Genomic DNA, 16,377 nt, shown 5'->3' with positions numbered 1-16,377 from the left:
AGATTCAGTTGCTTAATATATTTGCATCACCTAGATGTTGTATACACCGTTTAGATTTTGTTTACGTACACCTAGCATATGTTTGCACTGCTGCCTAAAGCAGCAAGTTATGTAAGTGATTTGAGAATGGCATCAAATGTATTAGCCACTTAGGAAACATATTGTTTATCTTGTTATTTATACTTAAATATGACCTCAAAACAATATTTATATTGTTTGTACCGATGCTTATGCACATAAATGCACAATATATCAAGAAAGAAAAATAACCATTTAGCTGAATAGCTAGGCATTACCAACAATGAACGTAAAGAGACACTGTCATCTTGTTCATACCAGGCAGAATGTCTATGCAAAGGCTTACCTCTACAACCTTCCCATAATCACCACCACTGCTCCACACCAATCCTACAGCTGAATCTAATATGACAGATGTAGTTGCCCTGGGCAAACAATGATATCACTACCCCGGTCATGTACCATGTTTGGTCTTAGTGAGTGACTTCTGGACGTGATCATTTATTAGAAAAGATGGTCACATGCTACTCCAAAACTGGAAGTGTAAAGTATTGTGGGATGCTGCAGATGTAGAAAGCAGCAGGGGTGTGCTGGTAAGGTAAATATTATGGAGGGAGATATTGTTATGGGTCCTTTGTAGAGGCACTTCATAACAAGCTGATGGTGTCTCTTTAAAGTGGACATGCAAACGAATTGTCCACACTCATGATGTTTAACATACAATTTTACCTGCCATGAAAGAAAAAAAGCATGTCAGATCTTGCACTTTGTGCACATTGGACTTTAGAGCACCTTCACTGAACCTATTCAGTTTATAGGATTGTTCAATATGGAATGTGCAAAATGTTGAAATGCACAGATGGTGAATATACTACTTTAATAGTCTGACTGCAGCAAATATAAATCTGATTTATAGCTTTGGCATTCTGTGCTTTGCACATGGTTTTGTGTATTCTCATTTTCTTTTTAACCCAAGTGTGGCAGTTTGCCATTGATACAAGAAACTCTTACATAAATTGTAAATAACTGGATTACCAACAAAGTTTGTAGTTAAGATGTATCTTCTACCATACTGCAATATTACTGTAGTTTTATTGTATATATTTGAATATTTGATCGTCTGACTACATATGTTTGGTGATCATGTGGGCATCTGTCAGTTATTACATTTTTATTATTCATAGATCTGCACATTAATAGTATATTATGTGGATCTATATGAGCGCCACAAAGAAAATAGAAAAAAAATATATATATATATATATATATATATATATATATATATATATATATATAAATATATTGATATACATATGTTTCATTTATTAACAATATCTTACTATTTTTTCCAGGAATGCAAATTTTAGAATGGAATGGTTTCCCATTAACTGCAAAGACATATGAAGAAGTGCAAAGTATCATTAGTCAGTCAAGTGGGGAAGTGGAAATATGTGTAAGACTGTGAGTTTGTCTTCATCTTCCTTTGTTCTAGTTCTTAAGCTTGCTTTTGGTCATGTGAATACTAGATCATTACAAAGGTTACATTAGGTTACATTAATGAAACATACCTTTTAAGAGCAATATAAACTCATAAACATTATTTATTTGCACACTGAATTCAGTATGACATAAGACTTAAGCCTCTTTTAAAATATGCAGACTTGATTTTTGATCCTGATATATACAGTATTTGTAATTATATAAGCTTGGTATAGTACACCTCCTAGAGAGCTGCTGGTATGGGTTCTTCATTGATGGCACAAAGATTAAACAGGTTCAGTCACTTTTGAGATCTACATGTTTCATTAAAATCTTGTAAAATATGGGAGAAAAAGGAAAGGGTTCAGCATACTCAAAAAATAACATACCAATACCTGGACTGTCTCCTAGGATGACAAAGCTCTGATGCCCCCCCCCCCATCTGTATCATCTTCTGTTGGGAGGCCAGCTTATGATGCCCTAACTTCCAGGGTTCCCAAAACACATAAAAACTGTCCAGTTTAGGAAAGTTCCGAGTATGCCCTTCTTAGGCCCTGCAGTAGATCCTCAGGGGGATCCCAAGAAGTGCAGCCAAAGGCCCTGGTAGGGCCCTACTCCACCTCATGGACCCAGGCTGTTACTCACAACTCACACAGGGTTGACCCCCTTCTTCACAGTTGTCCCGTCATTTCTCCCTTGTCTATAACCCCCCGTAATAATACCTACAGTAACTGGATGAGACAAACATCGTTCACCTAAAATCAGTTCTCTCTTTCATATTAGTGTTATCCGATAGGAATTAACTTGGATTATTATATGTGAATCCTGAAGAAAGGCAAGCAGACATATGATTTGTACCATGCACACATGTTTTAAAAGATACGAGTATTATACTGCAGCAGTGGTAAGGAAACAAGCCAACCATCAAGATTTGATACATGAACAAAGTTGATGATGGGAAGTGTGAGTGTGTGGCTTAATATGAAAACAGAAGAACACAGAGCTTCTTCACAAGTGAATTGATTGAAAATTAGAAATGCAATGTACAGCCATCATTAAAAAAAAGTCATAAATGATTTATATATTCACATGTATTGTAGCTAGGCATATAAAAAAATAAAACAAACTTTCAACTGATAACTTAGGTAAGAAAAAAGTAGGTCCACTGGCTCCATCTTCAATGAAATAATATTTTCTAATAGTATCCTGATGGTATTTATTACTTTTTTTAAATAGTAATTTCAACAGTGATATCATGCATTTTGTCCAAGGTTTAAGATTTCTGTTAAAGCCTAGACCAGTGTTTTTCATAGTTCACCATAGGGTTCCTCCAGCGTTTGCTTGGGGTTCATGAGCAGTTTGTATCTCTCGGGTCAGTTTAATTGATGGCAAAAATCTTTTTGGCTATCTATAAGGGTGACATTCTTCCCATGGGCCAACAATGTAAAATGCATTCTTCCTACTGATCACCACTAATGTACTGTGAGCTGTGGATATAGCAGGGGTTCCCTGAAGAACTAAAAGTTACTTCAAGGGTTCCCCCATGTTAAAAAGTTTGAGAAACACTGGCCTAGACTAAAGCTTAGGGTAAAGGCCAACACCGAGGTTCAGTTTCAGTTTTTATTACATTTTCAGGTTTATAAAAAGGAAAATTGTATATTGTGTGTTGAACATTTGTATACTGAACCAATGATTTGTGCCAAAAGAAGCTAAACACTCATATTTTCAGAAATCGAAAACAAACCTTTTTCTGGATTAGTAGCCATGAAACTGACACATTATGACATTGAAGGACACCACTGCAGGTTTTCTTGTTACACTGCTAAGAAAAAAACACAGTAGAATCAGAATCAATATCACCGTATTTACCAAGCCACTATCATGAAGAACCTTCTTCACTAAGCCTTCATTACAACACAATCTTTATCTTCAAGCTCATCCTATCCATGCAATACTGATAGGTACAGGGACAGGTGGAAGTGGAATATGGAGAGTCATATTGTTGCTGAACTAAAACATTTGTCTACATTTAGCCTCTCAATGCAACATAAGTAATATAAAGCCCAAGAGAAGCTGAACTGTAACTGTAAATTGTATTTAATTCTCAAGTTGTTTTCCCTTTTCTCTCAGGGATATCAACATGCTATCGAATTCTGAAACTCCTCAGAACTCAGAGTTGCATGAACCAGGAAGAGCTAGTAAGTCACATATGTATTTTGCAATTTGAAATTCATAGTAGTTAAAGTAAGTATTTGAGTATTTGATCCATCCTGTTTATTAACTCGTCAATAACTATTTATGAACTTTGGATGTACCAAGTATGAGGGGGTGCTGAGAAGTTCCTGGCTTTGCCCAAAAAGAAGAGAGCCAGAGTTATGAAATAACACATTTATTGAACATATTCCCCCCGCGACTGATGCACTTACTACAGCATAGTTGCAGCTTTTCTAGACCGTTCAAATAAAAGTCCTTTGTTTGAGCCGCAAACTAGCTCTCTGCAGCATCTTTGACGTCAGAAATGTCCTCAAAACGTTGCCCCAGAAACAGTCTGAAGGGGCAAGGTCAGGTGAGTAGGGGGGATAGTGGACCATTTGGAAACCCAGGGTGTTCAATTTGGCAGCCACAACATTGGACGTGTGCGCAGGTGCAAAAGTCCTGCAAAAAAAGGATCCCTTTAGTCATCTTTCCACGGCGTTTCAAATTAATTTCCTCCTTCAGCTGGTCCAGGAGGTTAGCATAATACTGGGGACCACCAACAGGATACCGTCTTTGTCCCAAAAAAAAGAAGCCATGACTTTTTTGGCCGATTTCTGGGTTCGGAACTACTTTGGTCACGGGGACCTGCTGTGCCGCCATTCCTTTGACTGTTCCTTGGTTTCAGGATCATGGATGTGGAGTCAGGTTTCATCCTCAGTCACTAACCTAGCAAAAAGTCATTTGCAGCTTCAAAATGGGCCAAAACGGCTTTGGATGCTTCAACTCGTTCCTTCTTCTGATCACTGTTCAAACATTTTGGCACCCACTTCGCTGAAAGCTTGTGCATGTCTGGAATAGTGGTGATAACAAACCCAACACGCTCCCATGAGATGTCAGGTATCTTTTTTGCGGTCCCCAATAATCAGTCCATGGACACCATCACAGGTTGCCCGGTCAGTTGTGGTTGGGGGGGCGCCCACTGCGGGGCTCATCTTCAATGGTGAAATGCCCAGTCTTGAAACGAGATATCCAGGTTTTGACAGTGCTGTAGGAAGAACAATTCTCCCCCAGTGCTTGTGACATCTCAGTGAAAACGTCCATTGCTGACTTTCCCTGGAGAAACAAAAAACTTCATGACAGCCCGTAACTCCAACGACATGAAACTTGCTTGTGCCTCTGCAATCACAGCTTCAAACTAAAAGAAAAAACAGTTTTAAGATTCGCAAAGACCTGATATTTGCACAGTTACACACTAAGATATATTAGGCTATCATATGCCCCCAAACTCATTTTTCTATTTCATCTGGAGGGGGGCAAAGCCAGGAACTTCTCAGCACCCTTATGTACTGCCCCCCCAAAAACTTTATGAAAGTACCTTGGTACCTGGTTTTCCTTCCACTGCTGCAAATCCAGTGGTGTTAGAATCTATTGTGAGTGGCTGTAATTTTGACATTCAGGCCCCAGTTTGTGTTGCAAGAGAATTGGTAACCTTCATTTGTTTTAAATTCCACCCTTTATGAATGGATATTTAAAGCATACCTGCACTCCAGTCCAGACTACAGTGGTAGACTACAGTCCTACAAAGAAACTAATGATTTAATTACTTTGAAAATACTGAATGTCATCCTGACACAATGGGCTTGTTTTATAGGATACACTTTCACCAGTAAAGTTTGGTGATCCAGCAAACCTGGAATGGATTTCCTGAAAGTCATTTGCTATTTGTTAGCAAATGTTTTGAATCCTGGACCAGATCTATTCCAGGTTTGCTGGATCACCCAGCTTCACTGTGAAAGTGTATCCTCCCAGCCTTGGAGAGCTTTAATAAATCAGGGCTAATGGCTTTGGAACTCAACATAGCAGATCCTGCCTGTATGATCACAGCAACAGCAATCCGCAGCAATTATTTAGTGTAACTGTAAGCTTTTTACCCTTATACAGCCCTATGAGTGCATAAAACAGGTTTTCTGTAAACTTTTAAAGTAAAAAGTTTTTATTTAACCCATTATTAACACTAATTGGGACTTTTTTATACTTCTTCTTTCCTATTTATCACTTTATTATTACCCACTATTACATAAATGTTTTATTTGTTTGCATTGTTTCATATAATTGCCCTAAATCAAAAAGTGGGCTTTTAAAATATGTCTTTATTTAATTTAGAAGTAACTTTATCGTGCATTGTCCTAGCAACATGAATAATGTTGTGATGAACATGAAAGCTTGGTAACATAAATTTGTAGTTTTTAACCAAGAGTCTATTTTTAAAACTATAATGTCAGTAGTTTATAGCAGTATGTATGCTGGATGTAATAAAGTGCATATTGGTTTAATTTAATAAAGCAGAATTAGAAAATTTGGAGACCTCACTTTGTACAGTACTTTGATTTAGTGAATGTTAGTATGCAAAGAGGATTTCTTACATCCTCTTGCTTCGAAGGAGCTTTATGACTCCTAATTAGACTAAGCCAATTCTGCGCAGTGCTTTTACACTTTTAGCTAAATTTAAATCACTTTTTTCTTTAGGTGCCATTTTATATAATGTATCCTCCTCAGTTCACAGTTAATACGGTGAATTATGTATTTTTTAGGAAGAGGCTAAATGTGGTTAACTGCAGCTTTGAAAAAAATACTAAGAATTTAGCCTTAGACTTACAGGCAGTCATCTATTCCAACTGATGCAAGCAATACTTTTATCCTATAAGCCATTTAATGTGGGACTAAAAGAGTTATGATCTAGAAGTTAAATGACCTGAATGTCATAATGCAAAATTCTATTTCTATGTGGTCCTTATTTCTTCTGTAAATAATTACAGTGGAGAAAACAAAGTCACCTGGAGTGGATCCAAAACAGTTAGCAGCTGAACTCCAGAAGGTTTCCCAGCAGCAAACACCTTCTGGTGTGTCTTCTGCATTAGAGAAAGGATCATATATACATTCTGGAACCACATCAACAGCCTCCAGTGCAGTACCTAGCCCTGGCCAGCCTGGCTCCCCCTCGGTGAGCAAGAAACGACACAGCAGTAAGGTAAATATTTGCTCAAAGGTCCCTAAATGTTCTATATTTCTAAATATGGAAAACAAGAAAAGGTAGATATAATCTAACAAATCTATTAAATACTATCACACATACTCAAAAGTAGTTACTTATAAAATGCTAGCAATATCCAAAAAAAAACTATTTGATAAAGGATTGAATTGGGTGCTTCCACAATGCATTCTGCAAACTGTTATCAGATTGTACAAGTACTCGAAACACAATCCCAAAACAAACCTTTACTGAAATCATGTTTACTTAATGATGAAGTTTAATTCTATAGCTGAAAAAATATTCTGTTTAGGCAGATAATTTCCAATGACATTTAACATTCCAACAGTTAAAGTTGTAGTTAAAAATTACTGCTACAGATTTTTTTTTTACCTAACTAATGTAACACCAGATAAAAGTATTTCACAACACTTTACATGTTCACTAAGCAGAGTAGTCAGGCATATAGAAATGATCTTAAGCAGAATTTGTTGCATGCTGTAGAATTCATAATTTATATTAAATTTCTGCAACCTGCTTCCCTTCCTCTATAACTGATATTGCACTGGGTTACAATGGTTATGCTTATTGGACTGTGGGAAAAGGGAATTATGACAGAACTCCAAGGGGGAGCTATGGTCAGGACACAGTTCAACAATATTGTTAGTGTAGTTAGAGGAGCCATGAGGACGTAATTGCTAAACTACAGGAAGAACCTACCAGAAGCTGACAAAGGCTCCCCAACTGATGTAAAAAAATCAATTGGTCTGTTCGACGGTGATCTGGCAAGAACTCTGGGCTCAGTTCAGCATGCTTCAACAAATTATACTCCTTATACCTGTAAATAAAGTTTGTTATGTTATTGTTATTATCTTGTATTTATATTGCACCAATATATTATGCAGCCTCATAACCATTTCACTAGCTGTCCCTCAGAAGGTCTCCCAATTTAACAACCGTTAGTCATTTGTTATTAACACAGTCTAAAATCAATTTTAAGGGAGTCAATTCACCTAATCCCATGTTATTGGGATGTGGGAAGAAATCAGAGTGTCCAGGGGAAACTCACACAAACACAGGGAGAACATACAAACTCCACGCAGATAGTGTCCTGGCCAAGACACAGACCTGAGACCCTAGTGCTGCAAAGAGAAGAGTGCAAGCCACTGAACCATTCATGACATTTTTTTCAAAAGTATACAGGTCAAATAACACTGAACTTTTTAGACTTTTGCAGATCTTGCTGCTTTGATGAACTTATTTATTATGCATAACAATAAATAAGCTCTTAAACTTTATTGATTTTTGTGTACCTATTTTTTTCCTGTGTCAACCTCCCTAATGGCATGTAGTCCAAGGAGTACCTTGCAAGAAGGTTTATTTTTCCAAGTTGAACTACCAGGGCAGTAGTCAGTGAAGCCATAGGAATCTAATTGCTGACATGCAGAAATAACCTGACAGAGGCTGAAAAAGTCTTTCCCAGACACAGACTTAAACTATTCATTTGATGACATCAAAGGCACACTTGCACATTTCTGTGTGGCAACCTGTAGTACGGGCACAGCTCTGACAAAGATAACAGGGCTAAAATCAGAAGCAGAAAGAAAGAGGACTGGCAGTTGCCCACACAAAGTATACAGGATCAGTCTGTTTCCTCTGTAATCTTTATTCTTTTTTCTTTTACTGAAATAAACTGTTGTCAAAGTCAGTGACTTTCTGTGCAAAGCTAGGTAATGTCAAACAGGTTCCTTCTGGCAGTTTAGCTACTACGATCATGATGCCGGACAGGAGAAATTGTCTTTGCAACAGATCATTTACTTTTATGCCATCAAAGAAATCTGTAGTGTTTGAAAGACACCAACTGACTACTTATTGGGATAGAATTACATTCAAAAATAAAGTATGCTAAGAAAAACTATTGTATTTTTTTTTTCAGTCCACTGAAGATAAAAAAACACACTCGCATCCAATTACTGGCGACATTCAGGTATCTAAAACCCCATTTATATCCTATTTTCTTGTTTTGTCTTCTTACTTTTGAGAATGGAATTAAACATTTCAATAATATGCAGGGATTTGTGTTTCTACATCCTTTGTTCTACTATTCTATTACATTGCAAATTCTAAATGAGGCTCATTCAACCAAGAATAAAAATAATAGCATCTAAATGTAATGCATACTTGTTCAGAATGTACAGTATAGCTTAGTTTTGAATTGAGGGGAGTGATTTAACTTACCGTCTTCAAAGACTACCTCTAACATTTAGAGGCATGAAAAATATAATCTCTACCTATATCAAATTGTTCTGAGAATATACTCATCAATTCAGTCATGGGCTCTGTGCTGGATTCTTCAAAAGGCCTGAGCTGGCTAATTCTCGTAAAACAAGTCTATGGGACATACACAGGGGTTGGGTAAAATCAAATGTACACATACCCTTGCTCTGTCTTCTCATATGAAATAACTTACTTGCTGAAAAACAGCAATGCTAATATAAAATGGTAAGATGTTATGCATTTGGATTTTTTTCACAATACCATTGTCTTTTCTTTTCTTTATAGCTTCAGGTTAATTATGATAAACATCTTGGTAATCTCATAATCCATATACTTCAAGCAAGGAATCTTGTTCCCAGAGATAACAATGGTTATTCAGACCCTTTTGTGAAAGTATATCTTCTTCCAGGAAGAGGGTAAGATGAACAAAACCAATTATACAGGCATTTGCTTTGACAAATTAACAATCAACATCAGTGGTCTGTTAAAATGCAGACAATTGTAATTTCAGAGATCACAATATGTACATGAGAGCAATATTAAATACAGTTTGCTACAATTTATCCATGCATGGGCAAGATGGAGGAAAAAATGTTATTTTTAGCCAGTAAACTCTGCTTAAATTAGAGATAGGTGTAACACGGAGATTAACAAAAAGCTGGAATCAGATTCTATTCTGATCTGTTTAATATTAGTGCCCTACTATATTTAATATTCTATTTTTCACGAGCAGGTTGGGGTAAGTATTTCCAATAGCTCTACTTTACCTTTGTTTCAATGTTATTTTGTGCACATTAATTTTTTTATATTGTCTTTAAAATATACAATATCACAAAATGTTGTGAACTTTGTATCCTGTGATTCAATAAGAACTATTAAAGCAAAATCTATTTTTTCTGATATTTTTGGGTTAATATTTTCTGGAGATGGTCCACTATTTGTCATTGCACATTATATTTATGTACCATAGGGTGTACAAAAAGTGCTTTTAAATGTTAAATTGTGATCTTTTTTTAAACCTCAATTGTGTGATGCAATAATTACCAGAAATATATTTTTCATTATTGTTATTGTTTTGTGATAAATGCATGTACAGTATTGGCTGGTTATGGGATTGGATTGTAAAGTGTAATTTTGCTTTTGTTTGTTGTGTGTTGGCTTTGACTTTTTTCAGTGGATTGTTTGTGCCTGTAGCACATTTCTGATCAATGTGCTGCGGGCAATTTTTGTATTGTCAAAAATAATGAATGCATTTAATCTTTGTGTTATGTCTTTCATGTGTATCTTCTGTTTTATCTTGGTTGCTCCCTGTGCTTTCACATCTTTGTGTAATGAATGCACTGTTTCTCGGTACTGGGTCGTTGCAGCCAAGTGATGGTTGTCCAGAATGCCAGGTAGAGTTTGAATATTTACTAATATAATCCTAGGGTTTTTTTGAGTGATCAAACTTTCAATGAAGAAAGAACATTGTTGGCGTTATTGGTAACAGCTTGTAAAGTCATTATAATTTCCTTTCTACTTTGTTTGGACAGCAACACATTATCATATTTTGCAAAATGAATTTCACTACATTCATGAAGCAAAGTGAAAATTCCCTTGTACAGTGATAAAACTCTTTGCTAAGGGAACAACCTAAACTCCTTTAGTAAATCAACTCTTATGTATCACTGTACAAAAAAGATCAAAATGTACAAGTGGTTTATTCTATTTTATACCAGGAACTTGAAATTGACTGATGCAGTGTTGATGCAGACTAGTTTAACTGCAGTCTAGTTACAACTCAAATGGTTTTTATTGACAAAAAAAGTTTAACAATAACTATTTGTGCCTCCCCATTAAGACTACTGTTTTGTAATTACATAGGATGATTAATAATTCAGCCCAGCTGGGTTAACAATAAATAGGTTTTTTTTAAAATTAAATGACCTAGTAAGTATTTGATTTCCTAGAGTAAATTGCCCTGAATGTTAACTTCCTTACTACCTCTAGTAAAGCTTATACAATCACCTGTGGAGCTCTATTAGCAAGAATAACACTTAGGAGCCCCTACACCTTTCTCTGCTTTCCCATATAAAAGTCAAAGGTGCATTATGGTTATTACATTTAAAATTCCACCTGTTGATACCTCCCTTTTACTTTCAGCAGCACACTAATGAAATTATTAAACCAAGCATTTATGATTTTATGAAATACCGTATTTTAGGCAAGGTGATGTCATCAATGGGTCTCCTTGCTTTTGATTATGTAATGCAAGCAGGTTATGGCTGGAGGGGATGTGCACAGCTTCCTTAAAACTGTAGAACTTACTAGGAAACACACTCATGTGATGCCAACATGTAAAATGTTTTCAAAGAGTGCACCAGGGACAGTTTAGCTAAAGCAAGTAAAATTCTAAAAAGATCAGTTTTCAATAAAATCAAACATAGCAATTTCAGTGCAGAGCTTGTACAACTGTAAGAATAAAAGTTTGGAGTTTAGCTTTAGGGCAACTTTTTTATTAGTCCCCTAATGAAGATAAGAAACTGACCTCCATTTTATAAAGATCTATGCACCATAACCACAGAGATTAATAATCCACAAACATTTTTTTTTCGAGCATATTGTGAAAAAAAATGGCTATGGCATTATAGCTATTACATCTTGAAATGGGAAATTAGGTTTGTTTAAGAAATAATCAACTGCTTCCCACAGTTAATAAGATGTTATCTTTCCTTTTTCAATTATGATCTTATTTCCTTTATTTCTTTTTCAGTGCTGAATATAAAAGAAGAACAAAACATGTACAGAAAAGTTTAAACCCAGAATGGAATCAGACTGTGATTTACAAGAATATCTCCATTGAGCAGGTTTGTTGGGTTAGACTTATAGATAGACCTTAGCTTATACCACCTGAACTAGAATACTTAAATGATGTTGTAGCATTTTATTTATAATTTACATAATTGTTTTTATCATCTTTCTTCAATGTTCACACTTTTTACTGACAAACAGCTAATTTCTAGTAAGTAAATTATAGTTTTTCTAAAAGATCATACCAAGTGGGGGTTTTTTTGTTTTAATAATCTGTAATAAAAGACAAAATCATAACATTTTTGCAATAGCATTTTTTTAGATTAGGACTAAACGACATAGTAAATTGTTATCCCATGCACCTGAAACATTTAAATAAAAAGGAACAAATAGCTTCCTTTAGCAAAAGCTAGAAAAATACCATACATATTATGTAAATAAGCAGTAACTCACTGCAAACTAAACATTAAAAAGTGAGTCAGTTTAAATGTTTTATGCAACAGAGTAATATTTCAAAATCAATGTTTCTATTAAGTCATTTGACAAACATTCAAAATTGTGGGCTCTTGAAGGTGTGGATAATGTGCAATGTCTTTCAACAATCAAAGTTTTTTTAGTGCTATTATTAAACTACCTGTGAAATTGATACAGTGGCTGTGACAATGTGAAAATGGAATTAACCATGAATTGAATTTCAATACAGCTAAAGAAGAAAACTTTAGAAGTTACTGTGTGGGATTATGACAGATTCTCTTCAAATGATTTTCTTGGTGAGGTAAGTGTCAAATAAGAAAGGAGGTTTACAAACTATGTTAGTTTTGCCTATGTTTTCAAATCATTTGATTTAATGTTCTGTCAATTGGTATACTGTCCCTGCTCGTAAATCTACCTTATTTCTTGCAATTGTATTAAATAGATGTAAGCTGCAACTGTTCTAATGATAGATTTCAAACTTCCTACTGTTAAATAGAAAACTCCAAATATATTTATAAGGCAATGTATACCTGTATACCAATGTATACTTGTATTCAGTGGCTATCAAATAAATGCCAATTGCAACACCAACACCAGCTCAATTGTAATTGTTGATTAGCGGCTTTATATTTTAATATTTACATGTGTTTATCCACATATTCATGTGTATACAAATGTATTTGCTTTTAGGTGTTAATTGATTTATCAAATGCTGCCTTTCTTGACAATACGCCACGATGGTACCCTTTGAAGGAACAGAGTGACAGTATTGACCACACAAAACACTCTGGTCCAAGCAGTCAGCAGTCGCCAAAACCATCAGTCATTAAAAGCAGAAGTCATGGAATCTTTCCAGACCCATCTAAAGGTAATATATTGCAATATTTAAAGTGAAATTAACATATGCATCCTTTTATGCTATAGGGTATATAGGTTTATATTAGTGTATACCACTTTTTCCCCTAGTGTATATATAGGATTTTTTCATTTACTTGAATGCATTCTTGGAGCTGACTTTTGTTCAAAGCATAATGCTTTATTTGAAAGAAAAACTGAAATGAAATGCAAGAACAGTGTGCACCTTAACCACCTTGCTTTATATCACTCACATTCAGTGCACCAACCTATCTTTAAATTAACTACAAACCCATGATACACTATTTGGGTCTATTATCCCCCCAAAAATCATCTTAATTCTTGTAGCAAAGCATAGCCTGTGCTCTTTGCCTATAGTAAATGTGGGCCTTACCTTGCTATTTAAAACTGTCCTGCTGCTAGCAAAGTGTTCACTGATGTTTCATTTGCTGACGTCTAATTCTTAAAACATATTCCTTCTACAGTACAATCTCAGCAAATTCTTCATTGTTCCCTGTGTAATCTAAGGTCTTTAAATTCCTAATAAAAATCGGTATAGATTGGTCAATAGCAGAAAAATTTTGCTTCAGTTACAACAGGGACTGCTGTAGCAAACTATTGGTCAATCTCTGCCTGCCAATCAAAGAAGGCTTAATACCATTTGATTGAAAAGAATGTGCCACTGCTAAAACTACCTTCAAACAGGAATGACTTGAATTGGGTTGCTGCTGCTGTATGTAATTCAAGCTAATTGTATAACAAAAAAAAAAGTGTGCTCCAGCAGTGTACACTGTCACCATGACTGTCTGCAAAACTCTTATTGTTCTTTAACACCATGCACAGATTTATAGCATCTCCCAAGCATGTTATTTGTGTATTTTCAATGTTGCTCTCAAAGCTCTTTAAATTTTTCTTTTTCATTTCATTCTTTTACATATTGTTTGCCTTGGTACATGTCCCAAATGGAAGTACCCAGTTTCAAATGCATTTTTTATAGTAGTTTTTCTATTAGCCAGAATTTACTAAAATGATGCCCCCACCTCATTGATTTTAATTGCATTACCTACTAAGTTCTGGTTCGCCTAATTTCAAACAGGACTCACAAAGCCCTTGACAAACTAAACCTGGGTAGAATCACTCATACCTGTACTATAGTACTTTACAGCTAAATTGTTGTAAACTACAGCCTTTATCATGTACAGAAGATAGTTATGGAACTCTTTTACAGATGTTTCTTTGGCTTTCTTTAGAAGAATAAAGCTAACAAATTCCAAGGGCTTTGGAAGAGTGGGTGTAATTTAGTGTAAGTTAGTAGGTAAGGCTGGGCAATGTGTGAATACATTTAGGAAGTTTGTATCTAATAAAAGTGGAAAATTAGTACAGCTGGTGTACAAACAGTAGAAATTGCTACATGCTTCAAGAAAAGTCAGCGATACCATGGGCCTGATTTGATACAGCTCTCCAGCAAACCTGGAATGGATCTGGTCCAGGATTTAAAATACCTTCTCCAGTCTTGGAGATCTTTAATAAATCAGGCCTGATGTATCATGTCTTTTGTAGATATAGAATAACAAAATCGCAAATAAATTATGCAATATTTAAACTGTTTTATTGTTTTCCACTGCTAGATATGCAGGTACCCACTATAGAGAAATCTCATAGCAGCCCTGGTAGCTCAAAGTCATCCTCTGAGGGACACCTCCGTTCACATGGACCATCACGTAGCCAAAGTAAAGGCAGTGTCACTCAGACCCACCTTGAAGATGCCGGAGCAGCCATCGCTGCTGCCGAAGCAGCTGTCCAACAGCTTCGCCTTCAACCAAGTAAAAGACGCAAATAAATTCCTCAGCATGGCAGCTTAATGTTCATCTGTTGCCTTTTCCTGCTGTTTCCCCTTGTTGACCATTATTTGTTGTCACTACTTGTTCACCTTGTTAACTGTCCTTTATTGTGAAAATTTTGTCCACATTTAATATATGTTACCTAATTTTTTTGTTTACTGAAACTTAATGAAACTGGCTGTTTCCTCATTGGTTCATTCTACCATCAAAGTGTTTTCATCTCGTATATTGTCTGTTATGCCCCATAGTGTTGATTACTTGTTCTGTAGGTTAACTATCCTCATTTATGTTTTCTGAAATTGGTTTAGGAATCATAAAGTTAGAACTTTATTTTTACATATTACCTTCTGCATCATCTACATTTAAACATTTACTCATCAACAGAAGTTTCAAGAAAACCTATGTATGTTATCTCTACAATAAACCCATTGCCTACACCAGACCAGTCATAACACCAAATCACGTTATTGTAAAGACATATTCTCATATCATTCAAAGTGAATGCGTAATATCACTGCATGCTTATACATTTATTCTTAATATGTTACCAGAGAAAAATAAGTGTATTTTTGTTCTTTCAAACGGTAGAATTACTATAGAGTCTAGATTGTTTTTTTTCAAGATCAAACTTTTTGTTTGTGTTATAGATGAAAAAGAAAAGCTATAGAGGCACTTATACAGTTGTAAAATAAGAGTAAATTTGTATTTAGTAAAAAAAAAAATCTGCGGTGTGATACAAAATGTACTGGCCTTGAAACTTTTCCCATATTTGTTAAAACTCCGTTATTCAACAGAAATATTTATTATCTTATTAAGCATATTATAGATTGTTATGTTGCAGTGAAACACTAGATGGAGGCTGGGTACCACCAATGGTTTTGAGTTTAAGGGCGTTTTGTATAGTCAAAGTAGCCATGAAATATGTTGTAAATGATCTGTTTATTGTATGACACACATCGTTCAATATAATGTACATAATATTATTCATATGTCAGTTGGACACTTTAGGACAGTATTGTAAAAAAAAGTTCTGTAAAATGTAATATACACTTTTTGAAGGGCTTATGTATATGATATTATTTAAAAGGAAGGTATAGGCCATACCTAGTGCTAGTGATTACATGGAAATATGTTCTAATAAAACATTTTAGTTGACAATATGGAGCAGCAATTATAGATATGATTAGTTTTGCTCTCTCCAGTTTTATGTAGTTTCTATAATGTATTTATATTTATATTTAAAGTGAGACTACCTGGCTATTATAGACTGTAACTGTGGGCCATAACATATGAAATATAATTTTACAGCAGAGTAATCCTACAGACCCACAATTGACATTGCAACCAATTAGTGCTATGCTAGAGATTTCCTACTAATGCCTGGTGTTTCCAAAAAAAAAACAAAGGCAGCAATATACA

The 16,377-nt window shown here is 35.2% G+C and overlaps 1 protein-coding gene across 1 annotated transcript in view; it reads left to right on the top strand.

Moving 5' to 3' along the window:
* The window catches only part of PCLO (piccolo presynaptic cytomatrix protein), a 150,793-nt gene that overhangs the window by 114,844 nt on the left and 19,572 nt on the right, over positions 1–16,377 (top strand). Inside the window, 9 exon segments of the mRNA XM_072399050.1 lie at positions 1,371–1,479; positions 3,628–3,695; positions 6,510–6,721; positions 8,658–8,708; positions 9,284–9,414; positions 11,751–11,844; positions 12,492–12,563; positions 12,953–13,130; positions 14,746–14,940. Coding sequence (XP_072255151.1) covers positions 1,371–1,479; positions 3,628–3,695; positions 6,510–6,721; positions 8,658–8,708; positions 9,284–9,414; positions 11,751–11,844; positions 12,492–12,563; positions 12,953–13,130; positions 14,746–14,940 — 1,110 coding nt within the window.

The sequence above is a fragment of the Pyxicephalus adspersus genome, chromosome 2, assembly GCF_032062135.1.
Source record: "Pyxicephalus adspersus chromosome 2, UCB_Pads_2.0, whole genome shotgun sequence".
Taxonomy (NCBI): Eukaryota; Metazoa; Chordata; class Amphibia; order Anura; family Pyxicephalidae; genus Pyxicephalus; species Pyxicephalus adspersus.
The sequence above is the reverse complement of the archived record's forward strand: the minus strand, read 5'-3'. Positions and strand labels throughout refer to the sequence as shown.